This window comes from Dendronephthya gigantea, unplaced genomic scaffold, assembly GCF_004324835.1.
Source record: "Dendronephthya gigantea isolate DGI-Jeju-01 unplaced genomic scaffold, DenGig_1.0 000009F, whole genome shotgun sequence".
NCBI lineage: Eukaryota > Metazoa > Cnidaria > Anthozoa > Malacalcyonacea > Nephtheidae > Dendronephthya > Dendronephthya gigantea.
Genome location: NW_021163019.1, coordinates 2413426 through 2428867, shown reverse-complemented (window position 1 = coordinate 2428867; position 15442 = coordinate 2413426). Strand labels below are relative to the sequence as shown.

Here is a 15442-nt window from a genome sequence, read left to right as displayed (position 1 = left end):
TAAACACTGGTGAACGCGCATATTTTTCCGTAGCAAAAACTCCTTTCGAGATTCCTTTAACAACATGCAGTGTCCATTTGAAATCTAGATCTCCCGTGCATATTTTTTTCAGGATGTCCTTCGGATAAATTTACATGTGCCAACAAGAGATGTATCCCGAAGACCTGGCGGTGTGACTATTCCGATGATTGTGGAGATAATAGTGATGAAAGGAACTGCACGTATTCTGTGTGTAGCTCACCCAATTTCAGGTTTGTTTTTATCGCCGTTTATAGACGAGTAAAATCCCCAGTATATTGCTCCGCCCAAATAACAGAGTTGAACAAACTTTGAAAATCTTAAAAGAAGTTCCAAAGAATGTTGAGAATTTAAATCTGTTTCACCAGATGCAAAACAAGCCGGCAGTGTATCAAGGAGGGCTGGGTCTGCGATGGTCATGACGATTGCGGTGATAAGTCTGATGAGGAGAACTGTAATCGATGTAAAAATGAGGATTTCAAGTGCAATGATACGTACTGTATCCACAAGGAATGGCGTTGCGATGGTACACCAGATTGCAGAGACTTTTCCGACGAGATAGGTAAGCCAGGTGAATCCTTATGAACAGTCAACTGTCAATCTTGTCGTCTATATTACTTTGTTTCCTTTCCAGGTTGCCGTGTCACGTCTGCCAACCGTTGTTCCCCCAGTCAGTATAAATGTAAGAACTCGCTGTGTATCAATATCTATTCCAAATGCGACGGTAGTAATGACTGTGGTGACAACTCCGACGAGGATCCTGTTATGTGCGGTGAGTGATGGGTTTCCCTATTTCTGCGCCGAATAATATAATTCCTTCTCAAGTTACGCTTAGTTTCCCTGATTGATTTTTATTCAGATCATATCGGGTTGTAGTGCGAATAAACACGGTCACTCACATGACCTAAATGTTCCCTAAATATCTTCAAATATCCTCAAACATCCTAAATTTCCTCAAATACACGTACAAGATGCATGTATAGCTATGAATTACCTTTAAATAGAGCATGTAATATTTTAAAAGAACCAACTGCATATCCAAAGAGCTGAATCTAGCTCTGTCCATTCTTTCCACCTAATGTTGGTTCCGTCTGACTGATCCATGCTTCTGATTTCTCTTATTTCCAGCAAATCACGCGTGCTCTCTCATCCAGACTCGGTGTAAGGAAGAACCGGTTTGTATACCATCTTTCAAAGTTTGTGATGGCGAAAACGACTGCCTTAATGGGAGTGATGAAGCTGGTTGCAAAAAGAAAAGGTCTTGCAACGACACAGAGTTTAAATGTGCTGATGGCTTGACTTGTGTTCCTCTCAGTGCGAAGTGTAATCAAAGACTTGATTGTCCCGATAAATCAGATGAAACTAAATGCAGTAAGGAACCAACGTAACTTGTTATAACTCTTTTTAAAGCTCCAGATTGGACCTCTTTAATTGATCTAGTGACAAACAAGAGTCGAATAGTTCAATCAGTTCAAAACTGTGCTTCGTAGAAGTCGAGTACGAATCATTTCTTGTTGATCCAGACCTGCTTCAGGAGGACCTGATTTATACTGGATAGCTCTGTCAGTTCTAAACTGTTCTTGCTAGAGGCCCAGTAAGGATCATCTCTTATTGATCCAGTGTTACTACAGGAGGAAACCTAAACTAAACTAACTTTATTTATGCTGGATAGCTCTATCAGTTCTAAACTGTTCTTCTTAGAGGTCCAGTAATGATCGTCTCTTATTAATCTAGTGTTACTACAGGAGAAAGCTTAAACTAAACCAGCTTTATTTATATCGATGGCCCACCAGGTGTTAACGTATTATCTCGACTTCTAGGTGGCTCGTGTTCCAGTCCACTACTTGGGGTCTGTCAACAGGATTGCAAAGATGTTCACCCGGGCCCAGGCTATCATTGCGTCTGTTACCCTGGGTATGAAATCTCTCAAGAAGACTCGCATTACTGCGACGATATCAACGAATGTGCCGTGTTTGGAACATGCAGTCAAAAATGTGATAATTTCAAAGGAAGTCATAAATGTTCCTGCTACGACGGTTACCAGTTGAGCCATAAAAAAAATAACAAAACCAGCTGCAGAATAAAAGGTATGCTTGTGGCCAGCGCGTATGTTAAACTCGTTTCTTATCCGGCCTCTTACCTAGTAAATCCAGCCTTAGGCTAACCTGCAATTTCGCCATTTTCTGCCATTAACTTCACCCATTCAGTTTAATACGAGTTCAGGGTTCTTGACAGTATCATAAGTACACTTTGGTCACTGTATTACGTAGATACCAACACAGTACTCCATCCAGTTATTCCAAAGCTCAGCGTGTCAGCCTCGCTTGAGCTTATATTTATTTAGTCGTATATTGTCATTTATTTTTTATAGGTCCCCCTCCTGAGGTCTACGTTCCCAGTCTCGAAGGCATCCGAAGATATTCCCCGAGCGGTTTTGGTGGGCGTCTCCTTGTCCCCACTGACAGCGTCATTAAAAGCATCGACTATTTTGTCAGGGATAATGCGACTTACGTACTTTGGTTAGACGGAAAGAAAAATACGATAAACTTGGTGACGATTAAAGGTGAGGAAATGCATTTGTATACTGATCGCAATATGCTGTAGTACTACCGTGGATGGACGAAAGACGGCTGTCTTAAACGTCTTGGGAGAACAATTTATAACTAAAGGGCGTGTGCTGTTTAATTTTTTGTCCGGCCCATCGCGCTCTCTAAAGAGCTTTTCCAAGTACATAGACCAGCTTTTGACTGTCACTTTTCATTGATGAAATCGACATTTCAACAACTGAGGACTTCAGGTTGTTCCTTCAAGCACCAGACGGTCTGCCAGGAGTGAAATTCTTCTGGTAAAAAATGAAGTCCGCTTGTTTTTTTAGATACGAAACAACGGAGACGCAGAGATACAAAAGACTACACAACCTTAATTGAAGCGTCGGGAAAGCCAAGATCATTTGCTGTGGATTACATGAGTGGAGATGTTTTCTGGCTTGAGTCGAGCACAAATGAACACAGCGTGCGAGTCAAGTCGATATTTGGCAAAGCTAGTAGTGCTCAGGACGACAAAATCAAAATCAAACTCTATAACCAACCAACTCATATTGTTCTGTATCCTGAAAAGCGGTCAGTATTCACGATTTTGTACATTTCTAGTTGATGGTCATCATTTAAATTTAATCCACGCAAAACAACAGAGTTTCCTTCAAATGTTCACAATGCCATTTCTATTCGCAGCAAAATGTTTTGGTGTGATGTTGGTCTAGTTCCTAAGATCGAGGTTGCTAACTTAGACGGAACGAATCGTAAGGTGTTTCAATCTAAGGTTTCCTGGCCTACTGGACTTGCCATAGATACCGTCGCTGACCGCTTGTATTGGTGCGACATGAAAGAAAATACAGTCGAGACCGTATCAACTGATGGAACTGACAGACGAGTCGTCCTCACGTCGAAACAACTCATCAGAGAATTTTCCGAGCCATATTCCATAGATGTTTTCGAAGATTATCTTTATATTGTGACAAAAAGAGGTTTTGCGTTTAAGTGGAGTAAGTTTGGTTATGGTAATCCAACAAAGTTGGCGCGCAATGGTGTACCAGAGGCCAGAATAAAGGTCTATCATAGAGCCAGGCAGACTCATGTTAATAATAAAGGTTAGTGTGTTTTATTATGTTTTGTTAGGGTGTGGTAGGGTATGATCTGTCAACGTGTGTGATGATTTCTTGGATTAACGGTGGAGTGCTCTGTTGACTGTCATTGTTGGGTTTTAATTCCTAAACTCCGTATTATTTCCCCAGGTACTAAATGTCCGAATGTTGATCAAAAAATGTGTGAAGGTATGCCTTGTATTTTTTGTACTAATAAATAGGGGTGTAGACAGTATATTATAATTGTTTGTGTGTTATCATGACATGACCAATATTATCAAGACATAATCGATATCATCACACATGAACAATATTGTCAAGACATGATCAATATTATCCGTTCAAAACATAAGCTACCTCATCATGACCTGATCGTTTAATATCATCCACACATGATCGATATTGTCAAGAAATTATCAACTTTTTTTTTGCAGTTGATAATTCGAGTTGTGTTGGTTATTGTGTTCGTGGAACGTGTCAAATTAATGATGGAAAACCATCCTGTCAGTAAGTAAACATATAGAGTTCAGTACATGTGTCTTAGCGGAATTCTTGCAATACGCGGAAAATTTGGTAGAAAATAAATCTGCCTTACTGTTCTTTTTCATAATATATTCTGGGTATGTTCGAGTTGATTCAAGACAACAACTTTTCCCCTCCCCCGAGCAATCATGGGTTTTAACACCATGATACCTTGGTATATCAAGCCCCGTTTCTTATTTATTTCCACGTTTTTTAAGGTGTCCTAAGGGCACAGTGGGCACGAAATGTCAATGGTCATGTGCAGATCTGAAATGTGAGAACGATGGTGTGTGTTATATAAACAAGGAACATTTGAATTGTCGGTAAGCGGACAACATTGCTCAAACAAAGTAGCTTCACGAACGTTTAACCTCAGTTATGGGATTTTCTTTGTACAATTCAGGATGTAGTCTCTTGTCGTTCATTCAATTTAATTCTTTCTCTGACGTCCATTGAACATAATATTGATGTCTTCGCAGTGACATTTATACCGGATAGCACTATCAGTGTTTTTTCTTGGAAAATCTCGTCCTGTTGATCCAGTGTTACTCCATGAGAAAAACAGGAACTAAACTAACGTTTCTGGAAGGGCAGTCTAGAACTGATAGAGCTCCCTATAGTTACGATACTGGATCAATAAGAGATGATCCTTACGGTTCACGTTTCCTCTCACCAGTCCACCACTAGACCAATAACCACCAACCAATTCTACTTTTTTCTCCAGTTGTCCTGAAGGTACAACAGGCAAGCGGTGCCAACTGACATGCGCGGATCATAAATGTGTCAATAATGGCACGTGTGTGGTTCATGAAGGCATACTCCAGTGCAGGTGAGAAGCGGCTGATCTCGTGAATATAACTGGACTCTCCTCGTCCTATCTCAGTATTAAATTCGTTTCTTCTTAAAACTTCGCTAGCACAGCGACTCTATATATGCTCCATTTGATTCGTGTACTCTGTCGTGAACGCCAGACGACTGAGGCCTTGTCAGTCAATAGTTATAAACTCATTTCTGTACTATTAACCACAGATGTCAGGACAACGAAATCCGTCCCGACTGTCCAGATATTCAAGCAAGATCAGGTGGTGGCACAGACTCAGGTAAGCGTATATTGATAACGTTTATGCATGTTGAAAACACATGAACGGACCCGTTTCGTTGATTCCGTCTTTCTCAACATGGTTGCGTTTGCTTCAAGTGATCTTCCTGGTGGTCTGACAACTCCAACCAACTCTGTTCACGCATAATAAGCTATTCTGCGATCTCAATTGTTCATCTGCCCACCGAATATCGGCTTATATCCTACTGTCGGTGTCAACAACAAAATAGCCGACAATTTTGCTATTCATGATGAGAACGATGTATGTTTTAATATCACTTTTGGAGATGTCTTTCCTCTAAGTGTTTGACATACACAACAAAAATCTATAGAATATGGAATTGAAAATGAAATAGTATAATAATATATGCTGATGAAAAAGCAGATATTTTCTTCACAAAAGCGGGCTTTGAAATTTACTTGCATGAAAACATTGAAAATTCAATCGATGGCTAAGTTAATTTTCTTGTCAAATTCTTATTGATTTTTTTTCTTTCATCTCTTGTCATGCTTGACTGTTGTTTGACGTTTGAAAACATAAGGCAATATAAGAGCTGTCTACAATTTTGCATATCAATTATAAAGTCGGCATCGCATTGGAACTCAATAACAATATTATATAGATATTTCGCAACTTGTCGTTTACCGTTTCAAATAGGAAATACGATGTTATCAATTTAAATTGTCGAAAATATTCGTTACAAAGCCCAAAGGCTTGCGTTGCGTAAGACAGTAAGCTTATTTGGAACAGTGTATAAGCAGTTATCAGCAATATGAATGGTGAGTGGTTTTTTTGGATGTTATTTACTACGTGATCGATGTGAGGACTTTATTTTGGAGGGATTATTCAGTGACAATGTTTGTCGATTAAAGTTTGTAAGGTAATCAAGAATAGGTTTAGGTCACAACACAAGCATGCATGTCACCGAGGTCTGACAGTATAGTTAGAACTTAGAAGAGGATTGATTGGATTAAAACATGCGAATATACAAGCAGAGTTGTAAAAGATTTCACTCATCGTCAATTTCTAGAACAAATGAGAACAAAGAGTTCCATTTATAAATTCATTAAGCGTCAGTTGAATTGGCCCTATGCCGTTATTCTTTATAAAACGGTCCGATTTTATAATACGGTTCAGATTCGACTATCGGTATTTTATTTCACGTGAGTAAACTTCACGTGACACGCGAATATAATTTTTGAGTTGGCCATCAAGGCTGTTCACAATGTCTAAGCTATTGTGTCTATTTGCTTCCACATGAGAGCTATCGTGCTTCTCTTTGCTCAACAGAAACTGACAGGCCCTAACTTTCAAAAACGTAATCCAAACCATAGCAAATGCCACTGCGTTGGGATTACAAATGAAATGACCGAATAGGAATAGATTTAAAGTTTCCCTCTTGTTGTTCAAGTGCATGTATCTTGTTCTCAAGAATATTCTCCGCTTTCAGCCAATTGAACTGCATCCAAGGCTATACATCCAAGGTTAACGAGTTCTCTCTCTTTCAACTTGCAGCTAAACTTCTGGAGATAGTTGTCCCGTGTGCTTTTGGTCTTTTGGTCATTATCGCTATCGTGTCCCTTCTCTGTTGCAGATGGCGTGGGAGGTAAGCAGCTAGATTACATCTCGGAGAGCAGAAACTTCGTTTGACAAAACCACGCCCCCTCGTATCATGGGGGGGGAGGGGGCGTGATAAATCGGTGGCGGTTTTCAATGGGAGCTCAAACCTGAATAAACATCTTGCGGTAATGGCAAAGGTCGAATTCTAAAGTAGAGTGCAATTTCCGGACGCTACGCGTGCTCCAAAATATACCTAGTGGTCCTAAATAACCCTAGCCTTCAAAAATAACCCGAAACACTAACTGAACTCTATAAGACTATAATCCCCAACATTGTGACAAACCCCGACTCATTTTTTAACTAAAATCATCATATAGCGTTGGAGTTCTGTGAATATAAATATCACAGTGTTTCAGCATGACACAGTTATTGACGGTGGGGTATCCTCACTTATGGTTCATGAGTGGGTGGGTGGGTGTTCGCGGGGGCTGTACCCTCTCCATAAAGCCGCACAGCGCAATTCCTTCATCGCTACTCGATGAAGTCCAAAAGCGGGAGTCAGGCGTTCCAGCGTTCTAAACTCAGCTTGTTTTACAGACCGTCAAGGAAATTCTCCTCGTTCTACGGTTCCCGCAAAGCGTCGTTTACTTACACTGGAATGACAGGCGAAGACGAAGATGACGATTTTGCTGAGGCCGGCAGCCGACAGTTTGTTATTAACGATAACGAAGTAAGCTTTCGAAAGTAATTGCCATCATATTCTTTCATTCCAAGACCACAAAGCGATGTGCGTATTTTATTTTCAGGTTAACTTTGCGAATCCAGTCTACAACTCGTTGTTCCTGGAGGGTCCGTCAATTGACGATTACGCCGAGGTGAACAGACAGCTCATCTTCGAAGATGGGGACAATAAAGTCGATTTCTCAAATCCGATGTACGATTCGTACTACGGCTCGAACGAAAACCCAGAGATGGACTTGTTCTTACCGCGAACACAGAGCCACGATGCTGTGTCCAGCGGCGATTCCTACGGCAGCCACGACTCTCTGACGACGCGACTTGTGAAGGATGAGAAATAAGGTGATATTTGTCACAATTTGTGCTGTCCAATTCGTTGTGTTTTTACCTTTTATGCTCTAAAGAGATCGTTGAAGACACAACGGTACATTTTATATTTTATTTCCAATTAATCGTAAATAACCCATGTCCGGGTTAATAATTAATAATAGTCTAATATTGTGGTAAACTAGCTCAAATTTCGTTGGATGAGCTTGGTCAGTGCACTAAAAGATAGCGAACGAGACCGTCTTGTTAGTAATATACCTTCGACGTCGTTTTACCAACGGAGTAATAATCTCATAAGCACCTTTGCATGAGAATTTTACGAAATCCTTATGCTTGTTTCATTGTTTGTAAATATCACTTGTAGGCACATTTGAACGGCAGACATGGTTTATAATCACCTCTCACGAATCTGCGTGTACTGCCTTGATTAAGTAATAATTGCACTCATGTTACATAACGTACATAACATGCTACATGACGTACACAACATGTTACATAACGTACACGCATGTGCATTACCCCTAAACATTTTTTCATCAAATATATAACACTAACCCACAACATAGTATAACTAATATATGTATGCACGGCATATAAAAATTATCTATCTGTAGTTGCGTTGTTATACAAACTTTTTAATCGTGCATAAGAATGTAGTTTGTAGGTTTTATTAAACCCGACAAGTAAACTGGGTCCGAGTTGTTTATGATGTAATGTTTTTACTACACCGCGGAGCGAAATAGTACACTGGATAGATGGTAATAATTTTTAATCCTAAACCTGACCCTAACCCTTACCCAATTACTTATACTAAAGAATTAAACTCAGGGATTATGTTCGTGGATTCTGGACATAGAATTATTACCATTCTGGAAATTATTGCTGGATATCCATTTGCTCCATTGGCATATTTGTACAAGGTTAAACAATACTGAATTTTCTTGAGCAATTAACTTTGAAACCTGCTTGATTGAATGTATTTCGTTTTAGTTCTATACACACAACTTTCCGTTATATACACTTTTTTAAAAAAATACAGCCTCTTTTCTACTGAAAAAATTGCACTTTATGCACAAACGCTTATATACAAACCACAGTCTTGATTTACAAAATTAAACTTTCGACTGTTACTTATTTTGTATGTACAAACATATTAAAAATAAAAGTATGAAGTTAAGTTATCCTAAATGAAATGCAAACATCGTGTTTTCGAATTCAACTCAAAGTAAAAAAGATGTTTACATCCTGTCATGTCAAAAAAATCTCAGTGTAAAGTTTACTGTTGTGCATCTAAAGTTTGAAGTTTCTTTGCTTGAGTAAGATATCTTATTGTTCCGAGATTTCAGGAATGGTGAATGGAACATCAGTGAATAAAGCGCTTTCTGTGTTTTCGTGGAAAATTTTATCAATGGTCGACAGATATTTCTTGGAATCTGAGAGACATCCAGTAGAATAACTGATCTCATCTTTTTTCAACGGTTTCGTCTTTTTTTTCTTGTTAATTCGAAAACTACGGAAACCTTTGAGTTTCTTGTTTTTAGCATCATCGGGGCACTGCTTTTCAAGATCTAAATCATCCGAGCTAATCCGTTCACGGAACGACAACTTCCGACGAATCGTCGCCGAAAACGACCGAATCCTACCAGAATTGTCCGCAGTTTGTCCACGAGATGGCAACTGCAGTGTTTCAAGACTTGGCACTTTCACAGGCTTATCAATGCTGTTCCCGATGTGTGATGGTAAAATCATACTTCTTGGCCTGTCTGTCTTCTCTATGATAACATTAGCACTGTTTAACAACAAACTGTCTTGAATTCTTAACGGTAAATGTTGTCGTTTTTTCAAACGTTTCAGACTTTTGAGTGTCTTTTAAGTCGCACACTGTAGGCTTGTCGTAGTGTTCCTTTTCAAGCTGTTTGCTATCTTCCTGACGTGATGTATCTTGTGCGCTAGCCAAGCAGTGCTTTTCAGGAAACTCAGTTGTCGTTCGTAAAGAGTCACTCGCCGTTTCTGATTCCGACTCGAACGTTATTGTTGGTATTTCGACGAGATAAGCACCAGAGCTTGAATTCTTACCCACCATCGTTGTAGAGTGCAGAGGTTCGTCCACGGACACACCGGAATGGCTTCCTTCCGCGTTTAAATTGGTTTCGCCAGTCGTAGCACACGGCAGAGTAATACCTAAAGCCGATGATACATCAAATTGTCTTTCAATTGGTTTACATTGCAACGCTTTAACGGTTTTAGGATAATCTCCAAAGCACGAGGAAGTAGACGCCGCACGTTTAATCTCGTCGTCCGGACAAACATTAGAATAAATCCCTGATTTAAAACTCTCCTCAAGTTTGATTCGAGGTTTGTCGTTTTTGACCGTCGAGGTGATTTCATCATCGGAATGTCGAACTCCTGGCGTGTTTGTTTCAAAACTATCAGAGCTCTTGTTCTTTTTGCCCGAATTGTCGACTCGTTTTCGTGCCAGAGTGCTCATGCCGTCTTTTGCAAGTTGTATTAACTCCTCAAAGGTGTTTGCCTCGTCTCCAGGCTCATTTTTAATCTCCTGTTGCTGGGTAGGGCCGCCATCCAGACTCGAACACAGTTCGTGGCCAAATTCTGCTTTCTTTTCGACCCCTTTGCTTTCGAAAAAGCTCGCAGGGTTTTTGCCCAAAAATTCACCCTCAGTCGCTTCTTCGGCTCTCTGCGCATGACAGTAAACCAACGATGAAACGCTCAATTGCGCGTGCGCAATCAGGGGTTCCGTGGTATACATCTCATGACACGAGGAGCCGCAGCCCGAGTCAACGTCGCTCTCTTTGGATGACGATTTCCCTTCATCTTTGTCTTGTATATGCTTTTCCTTGCTAGTTTTCCTCACTGGAACTTCAGTCTTTTTCCCCACTTCCACAACCGCAACCATTTCACAGTTTTCTGTGTCTCCGCTTTTGTTGTTTGACGATTCCGTCGCAGTTTCCACTTGACATGTTTCGTTTTCCTCTTCCTCTAGAACGTGCAAATCCTGATTTCTGTAGCCTTCGAAGACGTCATGCGTCACTCGATGCACTTCGCACAAGTGTGTCTGAAAACCATCTGTCTGCGTGATAGCATCTTGATGATAGTTTTGGTGTCTTGCATTCGCTAAAGAGTGATGAAAAAGATTACTTCAACTAAGGACTATATAACCTGACTTATGTGCCAGCAAAGTACCTAGATAGCCCGACCAAGACTTTCGTATTTAATATTTCTACTTCTTTAAAACCTAGAAATGAAGTAATTGTCTAACGACTTCACTATTCGTTGAAGAACTTGACCATACCGTTGAAAAAATAAGTCAAAGATTTCTCTATGCTAAGCCGTCTCAACATCAAATCTTAGCTGTATCATGGTTGCCTAGAGGTTTTCCGAATGCTCAGACAATAACTTCATTAAATATTGTTGCAATAACACACTAGCCGGCATTCTTACTTTAAAGACAAGTATTAGACCGCAGAAAATAACTCTCGGGGTCCAAACCTTCACAGAAAAAATGTTTAAAAAAATACACATCAGCCGGCGTTTCTTTGTTTGCATCACAATAATATTTTAGCTCATAAAATTTTTTTGTCGTCTAAAATATTTGGACAAAGATTCATTTGCTGGGCTGTTCAGATGAGCCCGATTACCGAGATTTAACGAAGGGCAAAGTGGACTTTGAGGCTTTGAAATGGGTAAATAACACGATTCTGGTAGTCGTGTTATCATCCTATAACAATAACATGTGATTGTTTTGTTTCAAAAAGACTTTTTTCATAATAATTTCAGTTTCAACGACAAGCCGAAAAGGTTCAGTACTTACTCTTTGGAAAAACGTCTTCCGTGGGGATCGTGAACACAACGGCCCTTGTCGTCTCTTCGTTTTCATTTTGAGCTCGTCTCTTTGAATTCCTTAAACCTTTCCACAGTTTCAAAAATCTTGAAAACGTTGGCCTTCGTTCTCCATCCTCGGTGTCCTTATTCACGTTCTGTTGAGAGGTAAAACCAACGTCAATTTTAGAACTTCTCTTTCCTGCGACACTTCTGCTCGCTAGACGTTCCGAGAATGTGTCTTCGATATGTTGTGATTGCCGCTGTTTTTCTTCGCTGCGTTTTCTATAAAAGATGTTTGGATAAGTTGTTTGCATCCATTAGCGCCGATCTAACCTTAAACGGTTGCAAAAAAGTCAACTTTAGGACCACTAAAAGGAAATCGGCCACGGTATAAGTATTGCTTAAGTATGCATTCATTTAGTCCTCGGTATGAAGGTTTTTATAGGGATTCGACAACTATATAGAAACAACTTTGTTGACAGTGACATGCAGTGTTACGAGTTAGATTTTGTTGGTTCCATTGAGTGAACTTTATCAAACTGATCTTTCACGCATGGAGACAACTCAAAAGTAGTAAATCCCCTTTGCTTTGGCGTCTGGCCGGCCCGTCTCTATCATCAAACCGCGATAACGCATTAGACAGCAGCATTAGACAGCAGCACTAGACAGCAGCACCAGACATGATTTACTCCAGGAAACATCGACAAAGTGGTGAGATAGAGATTATCACGTTAGTTCGCATGGATAGCTCATTATTGACACGCACAGATTGATCTTGTGGTAACTTTTCGTAAATTTTTCATAGATAGATGAGGTAGATAAGATAGATAGTTTATCGATTGCAAATAGATTGCAGTCGGTAAACATAAAAGCCCTGTCCATCCTACCCGATGTGGCGTACCTCACGAGAAACCAGACAAGGAACACGACTCCGATAAGGAGAAGAAGCGAAATTGCTGTGAGGCCAGTGAAGAGGAACCTGAAGGTAACGTTGGATCTGTCATATGATTTAAAACTTCTCATCTGTCACAATTTACTTTCCGTCCCGCGCCTCGCCTCCAACCACTCCATCTCGTCTTACGCCACTTGACGTCACAAATGTTGTGACGTCACCTAATCCAACGCGCACGAGGGAGGGAATCTATTTTAAGCCTCATCACGCGCTGACTTGTCAGGCAGATTACAGGTAAACCGTAATATTAGCGCCGTTTTCGGACGACAGAACCCATAAAATGCGCAGCAAAAGTCAGAATGGTGACACATGAATCTGCACTGCATTAACACACCCTTCCGATGATTACGTGACAACGTTTTCGACACGAGAGGATGGTGTACAGGAAATGGCTTGTGAAAGAGTTTGTTCGATAAGTACAGAGTATACAGTTATGTCTGTCCTCTCATTAATGCCATTATGACACCCCAAGATCACTGAGACACTGATCTCACAGTATACCACGATATGACGAGTGTAATCTACTAAGATTTAGAGTGCTTCACCTAGATTAACTTTTTTAAAACAAATGAAGCGCTTAGTATCTTCCTACACAAATATACTACGAAAATACCGTATTCCTGCCGTGAATACTTATAAACATTTATGTGCTGTTAAACCTTCACCTATCGGCATTTATTGTTACTTGTACATGTGACAGGAACTTCCATCGAATATCAGTTCGTAACCTTATCAGTATCTTTTTTATTTAAGAACGATAAATCCTACTCGGAGAGCAACGGAGCTATGTTAAAAAACATAAAGGAATCCCTTTCATACGTGTAATTTTTGTTTATTCCGTTTACCAACAGCCTATCGATTAGGCATACAGCCATATACATACCTTGCTCTGTTTGCCCAGAATTTTGACCATGCTTTGAACATTGTAGCTGATGTGTTCCGCACAGCCGTGATATTCTAACACCAAGAAAAACCGAGTCACAAGCTGTAATTGATCCACAAAAGATTAAGATTAAAGACAGACACTCGAAGTGCTCAAAATCCTGCCAATTGAATTTTACATGTGTTTGTTTTGATGTGAAAATACTTGTGGGTCAAGACTTGGACAACATAGGAAAGACTCGCTATTATCTTCGCTGGTACGAATAAGTTATCAGGCGCCTTTGGCTGAAACGAATCTTGTAGTCCGGTGCTTGTGTAACTTTGAAGAGCGACAAAAATAGCACCAGTGCCCGTAGTTTCGCTTTGTTCTTACATTTCGGTCATAGTTTATGTTGAGTGTTAAACAATCAAAACGCAGTGTGCAACGGTATTATTCATATTCAAATGAGTTTTCGGAAATGAATTTTGCATGAGTTTTCAAACATGCGAGCCTCATTACATTATTCAATCAAACTAATCCACGAGCTTGCACATAGCCTAAGCCAAACCGCTTTTATGAATGGGTTCGTACCAAATAATTTAAGTCGGGATTTTTTGACTGTGTACAGTACCTCACGCGCTGAAGGTCAGCAAAGCAATTAGAATATATCGCGAGTTACGCAATATTTTACGTGCCTAAGTCATCGACCGGTCCTCTCTTCTCTTTATTGGTGAAGTGGTTTTCAGGTGAAACTAACAGTTCAGTTCCCTTTTAGGCGATTATATTGTTAATGTCATCAGTTGTTATTGTTAGATCAAAACAGAATTTTCGTACCTCAAGAGCATCTTATAATCGACCCCGGTACGGCGGTAGCTTCATCGCAGTGCCTCTTAGCTCTTGTGGACAATTCATGTCAATCTGTCAACGGCTTGTTGGCGATAAATAAATAACTTGTTGACTCGAACAGACCTGTTACCGCGGCGTTGTTCTAAAATTTATCGTCCTGACGATGCTGACGTCTTACGAATTGAAATTGACAAATGAAAATATTGTTTTGTTGAAAGAAGTTCTTGACCTGTTACGTAGACGACGTTTTTCCGTGCATACGCCCAGAGTTAAGCTCGCAAACGTTGACTTTCTCTTTCTGACTGCACGATTTTGTCTCGACTCTTGTATCAGTGCGCGTGGTCTCAAAAACTGAACTCCACACTTTACAATCCGGTGAGGCTTTCTTTAACGTCACAACGATGATGGAAAATTGCACTGCCACTGGACTGAGCAACGGCCACAATAATATCTTCGACTTTTTTGCCATACAAGACTTTTTTCATTTTCAGTATCGCAAAGCGAGCGTTGTCTAGACTGTCTACTTCAGCTCGAAGATGATGGATAATATTTTGACTATAAATTACAGATTCGCGCCTACACAGATGTGGTACTTAATGATTCTCCTCATTTTAACCCAGCGTTGCGGTATCACGATAGAAACTTTGAAAACACTTGCAGCTAGAATCTTTTCTAAGACACTTATATTTCATATTTGCCCGAAATGAATTGCGATGACACTTGCCAATATTCGATAAAATTGCGTACAGTACCGCTTTTAACATCCGGCATTTCAGTTGAACACGAACGCGTCATCGATTTTTTCCCTTCCGAGTGTCAGAAGATAAGAGCAGAACTCTTTCAATAAGAGCAATGAAAATTATTGTACCCGTCTCGATTTCTTCGTAGAAAAATGTTCTTAAATTCGCATTAATTAACCGAACAAATATAGACTGAGCTGGAACCTGTTCAATGCAAGAACCACGCAATTCAATAATTTCAATTTAAGCTAAATTTAGTTAGCGCAACGCAGCGCAGATTTCAATTTAACGATAAGC

General features: G+C 40.1%; 2 protein-coding genes across 3 annotated transcripts in view; one reads left to right on the top strand and one right to left on the bottom strand.

Annotated features, from left to right (window-relative positions):
* The window catches only part of LOC114517713 (low-density lipoprotein receptor-related protein 2-like), a 37575-nt gene extending 28993 nt beyond the window's left edge, over positions 1-8582 (top strand). The window contains exons 50-65 of the mRNA XM_028537517.1: positions 113-251; positions 387-580; positions 653-790; positions 1147-1389; positions 1839-2105; positions 2390-2581; positions 2894-3137; positions 3249-3664; positions 3809-3847; positions 4093-4165; positions 4399-4503; positions 4905-5009; positions 5210-5280; positions 6796-6886; positions 7438-7570; positions 7647-8582. Coding sequence (XP_028393318.1) covers positions 113-251; positions 387-580; positions 653-790; positions 1147-1389; positions 1839-2105; positions 2390-2581; positions 2894-3137; positions 3249-3664; positions 3809-3847; positions 4093-4165; positions 4399-4503; positions 4905-5009; positions 5210-5280; positions 6796-6886; positions 7438-7570; positions 7647-7919 — 2723 coding nt within the window. The 3' untranslated portion in view covers positions 7920-8582. The remainder of the gene's footprint in view (positions 1-112; positions 252-386; positions 581-652; positions 791-1146; positions 1390-1838; positions 2106-2389; positions 2582-2893; positions 3138-3248; positions 3665-3808; positions 3848-4092; positions 4166-4398; positions 4504-4904; positions 5010-5209; positions 5281-6795; positions 6887-7437; positions 7571-7646) is intronic.
* A 115-nt stretch (positions 8583-8697) lies between these two features.
* LOC114517714 lies at positions 8698-15286 on the bottom strand. 2 transcript variants are annotated; one of them, XM_028537519.1, is made up of 4 exons: positions 14394-15286; positions 13581-13654; positions 11735-12027; positions 8698-11037 (listed from the first exon to the last, which is right to left on the bottom strand). In XM_028537519.1, exons 2-4 carry the CDS (start codon positions 13619-13621, stop codon positions 9689-9691), a joined length of 1683 nt encoding a protein of 560 aa, XP_028393320.1. In that variant the 5' UTR covers positions 13622-13654; positions 14394-15286; the 3' UTR covers positions 8698-9688. The 2 variants fall into 2 exon arrangements, with proteins under 2 accessions (XP_028393320.1, XP_028393319.1); XM_028537518.1 differs by lacking the exon at positions 14394-15286 and having other exon boundaries at positions 13581-14267.
* Positions 15287-15442: the final 156 nt, after the last annotated feature.